The sequence below is a fragment of the Balearica regulorum genome, chromosome 1 (assembly GCF_011004875.1).
Source record: "Balearica regulorum gibbericeps isolate bBalReg1 chromosome 1, bBalReg1.pri, whole genome shotgun sequence".
NCBI lineage: Eukaryota > Metazoa > Chordata > Aves > Gruiformes > Gruidae > Balearica > Balearica regulorum.
In genome coordinates, this window is record NC_046184.1 from 115,271,493 (window position 1) to 115,286,470 (window position 14,978).

The following is a 14,978-nucleotide window of genomic DNA, read 5'->3' on the forward strand; positions in this document are numbered from 1 at the left end:
GTCCCCCATAAAGCTGCAGGGAAATACATGGGACAGCTTTATCCTTCTTCCAAGGCACCATGCAGAGCTCTTCACTGACACAGGACAGTTGTGGCATCAGTTTGTGATCTGTTCTTATTCAAAAAGATAGTTTTGCATCCCTAAAAGCTAAAGTATTGGGTAAAGAGAAGGGGGAGGATATGTTGGTTTTGCTTTTCAATAACACAAGAGAAATCCAAGCCTGTGCGAGAACGCACAAAGGACAACAGGGCCCTTAGCAGAAAACAGCATGAAGCACCACTGTGGGACCTGAGCAAATCAACTCTTCCATGGCTTTAGTCCTGACTTTTAAGGGCTGATAAAGGATATAATACCATGAATGAGAATCAACCCGTAATTCAGTAAAGCCTCTTGCAGTGTGGTCCCTGTGCACAGCTTCCAACACCTGCGCAGATCTGGAGTAGGACGCCCGCCTTCCATCCCCCAGCAGCGGGAGGAAGTCTCAGTTTTTCAGCGCCGCAGTATTTAATCTCTCTGTTCCCAAATGATATGATGAGGACCCCCCAAAACTTACCTTGTTTTCATCCCAATAGACCACCCAGATGAAGAAAGTTTCTAGAGGGATTGAGCTAACCATAAACTAACGCAAGCAGCCTAACCGTGCTTGAGTTAAATGGCAACATGCCTAACCAAAATCCTCAAAGTAAAATACAGGGTAAGGTTACTTTTTGTTCACTCGGTGCCAAGAAGAGGCAATTCTTCCTGAGAAATGTAACAAAGGGGGTAGAAGTGAGGAAGGGGGAAAGCTGCTAGAACAGCAGCTTGAAATCAAAACATATCATCTGAGAAGTGTCCACCTGAACAATCACCTAACTTAAGGGAGCAGGGAAATGTTTGCCATCAGGGATGATAACTAGTCACAGGATCACATGCTGAAGCAGTCTGAAAAGAAATGTTTCAATGGACCACTGATCACTACTGAAAATTGCATCCATCTAAGTAAGCACAGCACAGCAAACAAGCAGCTGGGTTAACTGTCTGTGATTTTTAAGTGGAAAGTACTTGAAACTAAAAACATGCTGTGTATGTAGCTTTACAGAGAATACAATTATTGCCAATGCTACAAGCACCTCTGATGTATAAATGACAAAGTCCTACTGTTTAAAAAAACCATGCCTGAACGGAGCTAGATCAGATATCAGGACTGCTGATTTGCTTTCCATTGGCTTCAGACCAAGAGCAAAGGAAGAAAAACAAATTAAGATCTTCAAAAGAGTATCAAAATATTTGCCAGTGGAGACCAAAACACTCCTTTTCACATGCTCCTTTGCCTGACAATATTGAGGCAGAGTTGCGTGCTCTGAAGGGTGTGACTGCTATTTGCTTTAAAATATCCTGAATAGGCAATATCTGATCTAACCTCATCCATCTGGGAAGGGCAGTCTGGTGCCAGAGCAGGGAAGGCCTCTGAGTTTGGGTCCGAAGCTCTCTGTTCAAGCTTTCCTCCAGGCTCACACCGAATCCATTTCCAGTTAGCCAGGCTATAAACAGCTCATTTGGTCTAGCCTTTAAATGGGTCTGATCATTCAGACCCACTGAGAGCTTCCACATCAGCAGCCAGCAGGACCCAAGATGTGGATTCACAAGCAATTTACACTGGAGCAAGCTTGGGCACCACCAAAATGAGTGGTTACTCCTTCCGCCACCAGCCTATTTCCACTCCTTCCTTTAACTTGGTCCCCTGCAGCTGAAAACCAAGAGGTTTGGTTTTAATAGGGCTGTTTGTCTGGAGGCTTAGCAAACTCACCAGCTGACCCGTGCTCTCCGTGGGATTCAGCCCCTTGAGTCACCCAAGCCAAATCATCCAACTGGAGGTTCTCCAGCTTTTGGAGACTCGGAGCATGGCTCAGGCTATATCCGAGACCTCGGGACTGATCCCCGTCTGAAAGGCACCACGAGACTGCGTGAACAGGGGCTCGAATCAGCAAGATGCACACTATAGCAGAAAACCAGTCACATCTTACTTTTAAGCACTTACTAAACTATTTGTTATTAATTATAATTTAATGATACACGACTTTGTCTTTCTTTCTTTCCTCGATTCCATCTGGAGTCAAATGACTAAGATTAAAGGTCTGGGTCAAACTGATTAAGAATCATATCTAGGTTGAAAATAGCTATGTCCTCCAAACTACAGACTGAGATGTACAGAATTACTTTGATAGAAGCAGAGCTTCAGCTGCTGAAGATACTCTGCCTGGAAAAGCAATGACCAAGGAGGGCCATAAGAGCAGGCTGTAAGGTTACAAGTGTTGTGTAGAGAGTGAACAGGATGCAGTGGAAGCCAGATGGAGAAAATTATTTCAGAAAAGAGAATTCATGGGGGATAGGTCAACCCGACAAGTGTTGGATGCACTCCTCGCTCAGGAAGATTCAAATCGCTAATTTTCTAGGATTGGGAAGAATGCCCCAAAGCAAAGTCCCCCTGTACTCTTCCCATTTCTTTCTTTTCCTGAGCACTTGGTATTTGGGGAACGAGGTACTGGGCTGGATGGTGCCTTCATGTGACTGACCCAGTCTGGTCCTTTTACATTTTGAGGTTATAGCCCCTATGCCACAAAACCATTTGTAAAAAGGTTCTACACAACCTAAAAACAAGTATCAGCTCTCTGGAGTTTAGCCATCCTACAGAACGTAATGAAACTCTATAACCTGTTATAAAATTCCCTGAGATAGTAAAAAAATAATATTGACTGGAAAGATATTCTAAGTTTAGACTGGTTTCTCTGTATGTCCTGATCTAATTCCCACAAAAACCTTTGTTTCATCTCCTGCATATTCTGCAAAATTTTTTATATAGGGTTGTGGGTTTTTTAAGGCTTGAGATCCCAAACTCCTTCAGGCTACCTACAGAGGCCTAAAAATAGTAATAAACTTGAAAATCAGACAAAAGGGGATTTAACACACCAAGGACATAGTCTGGGGCTGGCGCTGGAGGAGGCGCAGTTTCCAAGTGAATTGGGCAGGAAGCTTGTTCACTTTCCCCCTGCTCAGTTTCACAACAAACACTGGAGTTAAAACTTTTTCTTTCCTTGCAGAGCTGAGGGACATCTTCCTACTGCTCCTTCTCAAAAGTTATGTAAAAAACCTGGACTGCACCATTGTAACGCTAACGCTGGAATCGAGCTTTCCAGGGGAAATCACAAACCGGGCTGTAAAGCTCAGAGGAACGAGCCAACCTTCTCATGAGTGGCTGACCACGCAGAAATGCTTCGGCCACCGTGTCTCCTTGGATTTTAATGCACACAGGAATCAGACCATGCTCCAAATACTGCTCGTAAAATATCATCGCTCCCTAGAAAATACAGTCCACCAACAGCTTCACACCTCCTAGTGACTACTCCTAATGTCTTCCCCACAAAGCAAACACCAGCACTGGAATCCAATGGAGGTCTCTGGCTTCAATGGCCACTGCCATCACCACCTCAACCATCACAAAAACCAGATGGGGAGGAGTGGGACCTACAGCATCCACTAGGGCTGGCTCATGCCGATCCGCAGCAGACACCCATGGACAGTCGCGCTGCTGGCACCACAGCCTGGCAAGCAGATTTTACCACGTGACTAGAACATCTTCTGTACATGCTGGATGTCTTCACCTGACTGCCCTTGTAGTGGAGTTTGAAATGTCAAAAGAGGTTCATGCCCTACGCGAGACTGTATCCCCCAATTTGATGGCCTACAGAAAAGAGCAGTCAGAAATTATCCACAGAGCGGGAACATGGAATAAGGAGGTGGCAAGACAGGCTTGCAAGTGGCACAAAACTGTATTTCAAGGTTTCCATTCCCTAATTCCCCTCCTGAGACTTCAATTAGGACTCTTAACAGCAGCGGAGCATGTGGTTACATTCACCTCTGAACATCCACCAGGAGGAGGAGGTGTGGGGAGCGGAGTCTCCTGCAGGCAGATGTTTAGTCGCAAGCAGGACACCACAGGGCCATCTCACAAAATCTGGATCCCAAGAAGTAGGCTGTAGGATTCTGGGGATCTCACAACCTGCACTAAGAACAAGCTGTATCCAACCGGAGCTTGTCTCCCTTCAAGCGAAAATGGGTGAAAATGTCAGCCAATTAAGCTTTTTCCACCTACATCACATCAGCTCCAAAAGCCAAACATGATCCCAGCAGAGCTCTCCGGGAAGTCTCTTCAGCAAATCTGAACCCTTAATGTTAAAATGTTACGAAAAACAGAACTGCTGCGTGGGTGCCCCAAAGCCCCCCTGTGAATATTAATCACTTGTGCATATTGAATATAATTGTTTCTCCAGTATTAAAAACCTCTCCTTCTCAATTAGTGGAAAGTGACTCCCACAGCTCAATTTAAGGTTTAGATTTGGAAGGGAGAGATTTTCTTTTTTTTTTTTTTTTTTTTTATTTAATCTAAACCACGTACTTGTAAAGAACCCAGGGATATGGCATTATAACAAAACACGTATGGCTGTGATTCCGGCATCTCCTTTCTGTGATGCATTCAAGGATGTGTTTTCCCAGCAGCAGTGGTCAAAAATGACAGCTACTGACAACTTCTAATAAATTTAGCCTGTATAGAAAATACGACAATGTGCATATAGATGAACATGCATGTAACTGTGGCTGGATTCAGGACTCAAACACAATGGCACAAGCCTGTTGCCACGGTCTCAGACTTAACTGTGCTCGGCATCTCCTGCTTTCAGGGACCTCTTGGGGAACTAGACTAGTGAAAAACAACCTACAAGTGGCCATCGGGACCTTTCAGTATTTCTAGCACCAGGGCACGTGAGACTAAAAAAATCATGCAAATATCCCAGCTACAGCTTTCAAAAAACTGAAAAAAAACCCCACTGGTAAATACAAAACCAGATTCTTGTGAGGATGGGCAATAGTGATCTGGGTCAATCTGATTAAGAATTATATTTAGGTTGAAAATAGCTATGTTTTCCAAACTACAGACTGAGATGTACAGAATTACTTTAATAAGAGCAGAGCTTCAGCTGCTGAGGATGGGCAACAGTGATCTGGGCAGAAACGTCACTCCTAGCTACAAGGCTCAATTAGGTGACTTTGAACAAGGGAGCTACCTCTGCACTGTTAAATAACACAGGGACAGTGACAGGTCAGTGGCCTGTAGGTCAAGAGGGAAAACTGCATGCAACATTGTATTACAGTTAGCCCTGGGTCACCTTTGTGCGATGCTCCTGTGGCCCTAAGACATAACTATTATTTTGTGGGATTGGGATGGGGGGAGGCAGTTCAAAAGGCTGGAAAAAACATGAAAGTTTTGCCTCAGTCGACTAAATTGTTTTTACAGCATGAAATGTTTTACAGCATGAAATATTTTACAGCATAAGGACATGTATGGCAGGCTCTGGGGCAATGCTCAAGGTGGTCATCAAGAGTGTGAAGTCCATTGAGAAACTGTTCAAAGACTAGGAAGGGCAGAGGGCAACAAAATTCCCCAAACTGTGACCAAGTATCGGCTGGCACAGGCCAACAGAGTGCCAATTTGCACATTAACAGCAAAGCAGTAAGGCCCTTGGCTCTTTGTCTCAGCTTCCACCATCTCAGGTAGGGTAACCATCATGCTCTACTTCACACCGGGGGTGTTGAGTAAAGGTGTGCAACGTGCTGAGATATTGTCAGACTGGGGATCTGGTATGGAGACAGGTTGGTAGGTTCCCTGCTCTCACCCCATCCAAAGCCACCTAATCAGGTTCACCAAGGAACTAGTCCTTTCACTTTGTGTGCAAATTTGGACTTCCTTTTAGCTCTATCAAACACATAATGATAGTCATTTCCCTAAGCTTGCTAAAGGTAGGCTTGGCCTAACATGACTTCATTGCTGACAAGTATCTTATACCTACTGTATGCTGCTAGGATTAAAGACTTGGAAGGAATTTTGACCTTTCCAAAGCTTTAATTTTGTTGAATTTATATGTGGTAATAATCACCGCCGAGACTCCTTATAGCCACCGTCTCCGAGCTCTGGAGATACATCTAGTGAAACCAGACCCACAAAGTGATTTCCCTGGGTATAGCTGAGGCCTCGCAAAATGCTACGCAAATTTGTGACTTTCACTAAGTGCCTCAGAGGAATCTTCTTAACGCCAAGATAGGCACCAAGAAGAAAAACAAATGCTTCGCTGTTCACCAGCAACACTGCGCTCTTTTTCTTAAATACACTTGAAAGAGGGCTGGAGGCAGCAGTTGCATCTAACAATCTTCATGAAAGCTGCTACGTTCAAGGCTGCCAAACAACATCCTTTTTTTTGCTGCTTCTTCTTGTTCTCCTGCTTTTTATCTTGCACTGCCTTGATGGAGCACCAAAGGGCTTCTGCGCTCACACCATAAAAATACCTCTAAAAATAAAGAGCTGATTTTGAAGTACAAAGCTGCTGTTGTGGGACGCTGCAGCATCTGTTTTAGCTGTCATTTTTATATTTAGAAGCGGCATATCTGCGCAGATCAAGCACAGCTAGTAAGCCACTCAGCAACCCCTTCCCATCAGCTCTCACAAGTCAGTGCCAGCCGATGGACACACACACGCTCCTCTTGTCCTCCAACAGCCCTCCGCGCCTCCGCAGCCCTGCACCTCCGCTGCAGCACGCTGCAACCTGCCTGACTCAGGCTGCCTAGCCTGGTATCTCTAACGCTGGTGTCCTGCCAACAGCTCAGCCTGGCAGCAGGACGCGAGCCTGACGGCCTCCGACCTTGATGCAACGTGCTGCTTTTTTCTTTTTCTAGGTCACGCAGCACGGTGTGTGTACACTGCATGGCATATATAGGAGAAACCATGCAACAAAATCAGGGGAGCTGCTGAAGCATGCAATCTGGTGCGCAGCCCTGACCTACGTTGTCAGACTGTTCTGTCTGCGTGCCCCGGCCATGTTTCTGAGCCGGTGCCCACAGCTAGAAAATAGTGCATGCAAAAAATGCCACGGCCAGTGTCTCCCAGTAGGCGGCTGGACCACTGCTCTGAGAAGATCCAGCAAGCCAAATTAACTTACACCAAGTGCGGTATGCCCGCAATATGTATGCCACATGCAGCTTGTACAGGTGAGCAGGATTTGTAGCTCCTTCTTCCCCCTCTCTAAGAGTAGTCTGCCACTTAACTGTAAGCACAATTGCTGTTTGCAGCGCAAGGCAGTGCTGTGTAATTCTATCAGGCAGAACACGGCCAAGAAAAACAGGGCAAAACATAATGAAGACCCTACAGCAGCCGTCAAAGCAAAGGTCACAGGACTGGTGTTTGGAGTGCGGGAGGGGCACCAGATAGATAGAAAAGCTTATCTTGGCTCTGTGATGTCTGTTAAAAGGATGAAGGATGAAGGGTATGACATCCTCCCTGGCTAGGAGAAGCAGCATCTTCTCCATACATGTCCCTTCATTTTTCAGTTTACAGCGGCGAGCATCGTGGCTTGCAGGACTGGCTGTCTCCTGCAATGGGACAGCACTGTTTCTGGGTGATGCTTTGCACAGATGTGAACACAGGGTAATTACAAGAGTGAAATGTCAGCCCAGTGAGTGTTTACGACAGAGAGGAGGAGAAACACTCGCAGGTTTCTCCTTTGCTTCCAGCCACGAGAGCCAAGGAGTGCTTGCATATGTGCAGGCAGGGGAGGGCAACGGGGCAGGGAGGGCAGACACAACTACCGCGTGCGAGCTCCCCGAGCAGAGTGATCAGTTTTGGCAGCTACCCTGGAAGAAAAAAAGGCACTGTCAGCACTGCAGAACACACAGGAAAATCTTTAGCTGGCAAATGCAGATTTATCTTTTCCAGAGGCAGTGAAGAGCAGAAAAGGCCCAAACAGAGCTGCAGATAAGGAACGGAGCAGAGATGGGATCAAGCTAGTTCCAGAGTCCAATTAGTTCAGCTCTCTCCTGGGTACAGCCTCCTTCTTGGAAAGGGAGTGTTGAAGAAAAACAGAGCCTGGAAGAACCTGAAATATCTTTATCTACAGAAACAGCTTAGCAAATGCCACATGCTTCTGTTTTACATAGAATAGAACTGCCTTACCTGAGTAGTTTTCGCCCTTCTGCCTTGCATGCTGTTACTATGGCTAATTTGTGGGTTCGTGGCCCCTTCAGAAAGGCAGTGGGATTTCCTACAGGGCAGTGTATTGTAATTGCTGTAGGAAGGCGCATCCTCAGTGGTAACTGATGCCATCTTATGGCTCCCGATATCCGGGATGTCGGACACCAAATTCCGGCAGTATCCTCCAAAGGCATTTCGCGGGCCTCCGTTGATGGTAGCACTCGGGGTTTTGGGGGAATATAAGTCACTCATAGAGTTGGCGCGCTGGCAGGCGACCAGCAGCTGGGGGCTGTCGCTGGCCTCCGTCCCCCGGGTGGCCTCGGCATCCTTCTCCTCAGCCAAGCCCAGGATCTCCTCGTTGCTTGTTAAATGCTCCTGGCTGAGGTCGGAAAGCGAAAACTCCAGGCTGTCCTCGCGCCAGATGTCGGCCGATTTGGAGCGCTTCTTCTTGAAGCTGGCCGTCTCCATGAAGTTTGTCCCATTGGCCGCATATCGATGTGACCTCCCGTCGCCCTCCGCCAGGAACGGTGGCTCGTCCCCGTAGAGCCTGCTCTCCTCCGAGTCGGGCATGCTCTGGACAGAGGCGGCGGTGAGGACGGTGCTGCTGTCCACACTGGGGGTAACGGAGGAGTCGGTGTGGTAGGAAATGGGCCGCAGGCCCATGTCCACACGGTCCACCCAGATGGGGCTTCCAAAGTCCTCTAGGTTGCCCTCCTGGGCGAAGGGCTCCAGGCCGTTCTCTGCCAGGGACTGGGGGATGCTGGGGGTGCTGCTGGAGCGGGTGCTCACTTCCGAGTTACGGTGGATAATTTTTCCGGAAGAAGCGTGCCGCGTCCGGCGAGATGCTTTATTGGAGAGGCGAAGGGAGCGGGAAGTGTGCTTGCGGCCCAGGCTGGCGTGCTTGTCTCCATAGAAAGCGTGCTCCACACTCTGGCTCTCCGCGTTTCCCATGGCGTCACAGTCTGCGAGGGGAAAGAACGGGGACCATTAAAGGCGGCAACCAAACATGCAGGCAAGAAGACACACGGACAGCCCAGTACACCCAAAAGAGCTTTTTTTTTTTTAAATGAACCTGTTCCAAAACCTACACCACAGCTTCCACTGGGTTTTGCAGGACGTGCTTTAACAGCAGCAATTAATCCCACAGAATTAATTAAAGGGAGCCAGCGACCGTACCAGCAAACTTATGACTACAACTCAGATAAATCAGTACATAGGAAAAAGCCAGACGATAGCTATGCTGGTAGAAATGAAGAGTGTAGAAGAGGGAACGATCGAACTTTGAAGCTTGGTGTGAACTGGAGCCAATTTACCACCAAAGAGCACTGGCAATCATCTCAGCTCTGCACACGTTCACTTGACTCTTAGCATTAGCTTGGCAATTCCAGCCAAGACTACAAACTCAAAAAAATTAACAGCTATTGTTTATCTGCATGTAACGAGATGCCAAAAAGTAGATGGATATATGCCTTTATCTGAGGCCTATATCATATATATAAACACACAGGTTTATTTCACTTTTTCTTTGCTAGGAACTGCGAGTTGAAGCACCAAATAGTCAAAGTACAAATTCAACTATTCGGCAGCAAGCTAATGATAGGTTTGGTTTCTGGAACAAAAAAACAGTGCAACATTAAGCAGGTACAGAGAGCCCCACACAAGAAAGCCATATTATGAAAAATAAATTAGCATGAGTGACTCAGACTATACAAAAATAACCTTTCCTTCCCACTCACTCTGAAGCAGATAGCTAGATCTAAGCGCTTTGATCTAGCAAAGAGAAAACTGAGCTGGAACGCAGGGACTGAGTTTCTGTCCCCATCTCCGTACCTAGCCTCCTGCATTATTCAGTTGCGCGTGTCCTGCCATGAAACAGGTTTCCCATCCAGCAGATGGGAGTGATGATCTGGATTCAACCTTGAAAAACACTTTGAGGTCTGTGATCTCACTCAACAAATGTCAGAAATATTTTATCAGTAGTATTGGCTCCTTCTGGTCAAAGAGCAAGAAGAAGAACATGAAAAGTAAATGCTAAAGTACATGGCCATTCAAAATTAAATAGGAGATCCTGAATTACACACAAGACAATTACACCTAGATACACAGTCCATAAATCTTGAACAGAAATTCCAAGGCAAAACTTCCTCATTTTGAGGTATTTCTATTAGTTCTTGGCTGGAAAAAAAAAAAAAAAGCTGCCCTGACAGTAAAATAATCTGGAGTTTCTAATTTCTTGGGGCGATTTCTTCTCCTTTAACAGGATGCTCCGATGGGTATTGAGCCAGGTGCTGACAGAATCAATGTGCTCGTGTATTTTCCCTCACTATCTAAATACACACTATCGCTGCTGCACAGAACTGAATTAGCCCTACATAAATTACACAGAAAGCAAGGAATCGATTGTGCTAAACACAGGCACAGCAGTTCTGCTGTAGGCTGCCCTGGACACGTATGGTGGAACTGAATTTCTGTAGTGATACTTCCGACCACAGTCTGAGGACTGTACGTCTCTACCCTTCTACTCAGCTAAGCAGGTCATGTCTGAGGCTAAAAATCTGTTCAGTGCTGGAGCAACAGGCACTTCCATAAATATCTGGATATTTCTGTATCTAAAATAAATATAATCGCATGTCAAGTAAACTATACCAGGAAATACCCTACATCTACTGAAATTAATGGCTGAACTCCCATTGACTGTCATGAAACTTGGTTATCATGCATGGTTTAGAAAAACAAATGCGCTGAACAGAGGGCAAGTTTTAATCTAAAAAAAAATGACAGCATTATAAATCCCTAGACAGGGTCTATTATTCCTTAAAATCTACAGCCCTTTGACATGGCCCGGACGAAAAACAAATGTCAGCTAGCGTTTGCTTCTAAAACATTTTATAGCACAAAAACTGTACTTTGTCTTCCACATTGATGCCTAAAACCAGATCTCAACACTCCCCATCTTGCAGTAGAAACCCTCACAGGATAATGCTTTTAGCTGCTTTGATTCTGAGATTCCTGCTAACCACACCTTCATTCGACAGGATTTCCACTGGCTGCAAAGCCCATCAGAGCATGCAACCATTTAACCCCAGTCTCCAGCCATGCAGCCATCACTTCAGTACCTATCTAAGGAGAAAGAGCAGTTTTAAAAGTGCTTTTGAAACCCTGAATGATTGAAAAGTGGCTCTTTACCTTCAGAAACAGAGCTGCTGAAGGGCAGGAGCATCCCCCGCACATCGCACGGCGAGGCACACTTGCTGATGAAAACACTGGGCAGCGTGGCTACGGAAAGCAGCCCTGTGCCACCACTTCAACGTAGTCTCCGTGCACACCGGGCAAAATTTCACCCAGTCAAAAAGCAACAGAACCACAAATGTCTTGGCGCAGAAAGGAGCAGCAGTCAGGCTGTGTCCCGTGAGGAAATAACACTGCTAGAAAACACTCTCGTGGAAGGAGGGAAGTCTTCTCTCCGCAGATGGCGGCAGGAATGTTTACTGAGCGATTTCACACAATGAGAAGTATCTGCTAGATAGTGGCAAGAAGTGACAGACTTCAAAGTAAAGAGTTGTCCCTTTTTAATTCCATGGCTTGGTGCTTTAGGTGAGGACGCATTTGCAAATCCCCCAGACGGCTATCTATCCCAGCAATTAGCCCATACCTCCTCCTGCACCTAGGAAGGACGACTGAAGAGGCCTTACTCTAATCCCAGTGATTTCCCCCGCGTACGCTGCAGGTTTGCATGTTCTTCACGCTGCAGGTTTGCATGTTCTTCATGGTGGGTGCAGTGGGGCCACAGGCAGAAACAGTGCAGTTGATCCAGCTGCAGCGATGCAAGACGGCGCAGTTTGTCACCATCTCTCGTCAGAGGCAATCTCCCCTGCGAGATGCAGGGCACAACAGGCTGAGCCCACCTTGAGTGGGGACGGTCAACCCCACCGGGTAAAGCTGAGGCTGGCCGCTTGTGGGGTGCCTGAGAAAAACAGCTGCCCCTGGAAGGGACCCCTCCTCCTACCTTCTCACCCCCATTTTCACCTCCCCTCTGCATTTCTGGCTGAGCATTTCCATCAACCAATTCAGGTGCTCATGCAGCTGAGTCTGCTAAACCAGCAGAAAAAAAAACCCAAGGGGGGAAAAAAGGGGGGGAGGAAGACTTAGTCTATTAGTTTATTTTTGCTGTGATAGTGAATTCAACTGGCATGTGCCAGAGGCAGCACAAGGGTGCCCGTCTGGGGACACAGTGGGACGAGGATGGGGCAGCACGGCTGGAAGGTGACACGGGAGCTGGGGAACAGGGGACAGCGAGTGGCACCTCCCCCATCTTTTGGCAGCAGTGAGCTGTAAGGTCAGCTCAGGCAGATGTGGAAGGGCAGCCCTGAAAGATGTGAATTCGCACTGCAGCAGATGCCAGTGTCCTCAGCTAGCAGGAGCAGGCGCTGGGCAGGGGAGGGGAGCCCCAACCTCCCCCTCCCAGGGGCAGCAGGCAGACACCCCGGGGGCAGCAACGTCTTAAACTGCTCCAGCTACAGCTGCCAGATGCTGCCTGTCTACGGCTTAACTGAATTTAGCACAGTCAATGAAAAAAATCTGTATCAAATTAAGAAAATGAGTAATGTTAATGGGAGTTGCACGCAAATGCCGGTAGGACAAAGGCTCCCCTTGTTAGCTCACCCGCCAAATCCAAAGGTGACCATTAAAGACCTATCAAGGTACCACCAGGATACAACATAAATCAAGTGTGACATGTCTTGATGCTTTAAACAGGTCTGTCGCGCTTGACCAAGTATTGCGACGCATCAAAAATCTGTTCTGAATTACTCTCTGAAGCTAGCAGAGATTAGCGCGCACAGACCACGCACTGCAAGCAGAACTAGTTGGAAATTTTTCAGCAGAAAATGTCGATTCATCAAAACCCAAACTTTTCATGGGAATAGACCGCTTTTGATGAAAGGCTCCTCTGCTCCAAGAAGGAGAGATTTGTAAACCGAAGCGGGGAGACAGGCACGTCTCCTGGACGAGGCACCAGCTGGGTGACTCAGTCGCTTGCCGAAGACGCGGAAGATCAAGATTCATATCTGCAGCCCAAGTCAGGCAAATGAGGGGTGGCAACTTGTTCGTCCATATCCTCGAGAGGCAACCTGACCACAGCGCTATTGGCTGCTCTGGGACAGGGCCCCCTCTGAGAAGATTTGTTCCTTCCCACTTCAGAGCATGGAAAATGACAAAATTGTGAAAGTCTTCAAGGGACCAGGGCCAGGAAAGTCACCTTTTAGCCAGTGTGCACGTCAAGTGACAGTACAGGGGTTTGAGTTGTGGGTTTTGTTGGGTTTTTTTTAAATTAAAACTTAAAGATAGATATCAACAATAGGATATCAGCAAGCAGAACACAAATTCTGCAGGAAAGCTTTGGAAAAAAACAGTGTTCCCTACATCAGCTACCCTGGACAGACAGACTGAACTCTAGCTGAACTGCTGAGATTTTGCTGGATGAGTCTTAAATAAAAAGGTTACACATAAAGATGATCACATTCTAGATGACCACTGATGATGGCCCCATCAAAGAATACATTGTCTTTGAAAACAGTCACTTTCCATTATCTTCCCTTTCCCCAATATTAAATATTTCTTAAAATAATTACAAAACCAAAATACTCATTTCAACTAAACCTAAGTTACTAACTCTCAAACTTGCAAAAAGTTGGGCCTTTGGATTCCAGAAGAAAATCTGAAATATATTAACTTTCCAACCAAATTTGAAGCACCTCGCAAGACAACAGATTGCAAATTTAAAATTAGATTGTAGTGGGAGGCCCTGGTGACAAATCTTTATTTTTCTCCTGGAGTAGAGCTTGAAGGCTGTGAGAACCAGAACAATGATTAAATCCATAGCGAGCAATGAGCCTACAGAAATAAACTTTTGCTAAAATCTGCCAGCCAACAACAAAGATTTTTACTGAACTCACAAGAACCACATAGAAAAATGTACAAGACTAATAACCAAGTGTGAACATACACATTTTATTGTAATTAAAATGTGCTTTTTCAAAAGGGCAAGAGAGAGGCTGAAATTCCACACTAAGCCTTTGAGTTTCTCGGAAACTCCAGCAGCATATTTAATTGCTTTCAAATCAGAACCTTTTAACCAGCCATTTCGTTTTTGTAAGCCGCTCTTACATATGTTAAAGCACGGGATGGACTCCAAAAAGGCCCTGCAGGCAATTCAAATAAGAGGAGGAGAGAGGGAGGAAGAGATGTCATCAGTAGCTGCTTGATAGCCATTTAAATGCCTTTGTATTGCTAAACGGGCGTAACCATAATCCCCATGCAGCTTATCCAATTTTTCCCCTCCCCGCGAACCATTATGCAACACAGCAAAGTCCTAAAGACAAATATACGGACACACATGTACCTTCCGAGGCAGTACTGGTGTCCAGCGCAACCTTCCCCAAGAGAGCTGTGGCATTTAGAGGTATAGAATTGCAAATGATACCAAAATGAACAGTTACTGGGACTGCAGAAGCTGTCAGCACCTGCCACTCAGCGACTTCATTACTCTCGCGTCAGAGTCTATGACTATATGCCAAAAACCTGGGGAGAAAGAGGGGAGAAAGAAAAAAAAAAAAAATCAGACAAAGGGTTAGCAGGAACGGGCTATACAGGAGGGCATCTTCTGCCAGGTCCTGTTATCATCACTTACCTAAGAAACACCGTGCAATACAGCATGTGAATGCTGTGCTTAAATTTGAATGATGAATCTGATGATGGCAGAATAAATGAAAAACCCCAGTCAAGCGCCGTCAGCCCAAAGTACTGAATGCAGAGAATTCCTCTTCCCACCACTATGCACAATAAAAATCCCCATAGACATTAGCATGCCCCTGCTGAGGACGGCCTGTCTCAGGCAGGGCTAGAAAATCTCAGGTCCAAAAACACA

The 14,978-nt window shown here is 46.3% G+C and overlaps 1 protein-coding gene across 13 annotated transcripts in view; it reads right to left on the reverse strand.

Moving 5' to 3' along the window:
• The window catches only part of TIAM1 (TIAM Rac1 associated GEF 1), a 190,702-nt gene that overhangs the window by 74,820 nt on the left and 100,904 nt on the right, over positions 1–14,978 (reverse strand). For 7 of the 13 annotated variants that reach the window (XM_075770566.1, XM_075770505.1, XM_075770521.1 and 4 more), the window contains 2 exons: positions 14,454–14,632; positions 8,036–9,015 (listed from right to left, as the gene is read on the reverse strand). In XM_075770566.1, the coding sequence (XP_075626681.1) occupies positions 8,036–9,004 (969 nt within the window). In that variant the 5' untranslated portion in view covers positions 9,005–9,015; positions 14,454–14,632. The remainder of the gene's footprint in view (positions 1–8,035; positions 9,016–14,453; positions 14,633–14,978) is intronic. The other 6 variants (XM_075770540.1, XM_075770473.1, XM_075770547.1 and 3 more) reach the window with 1 other exon arrangement.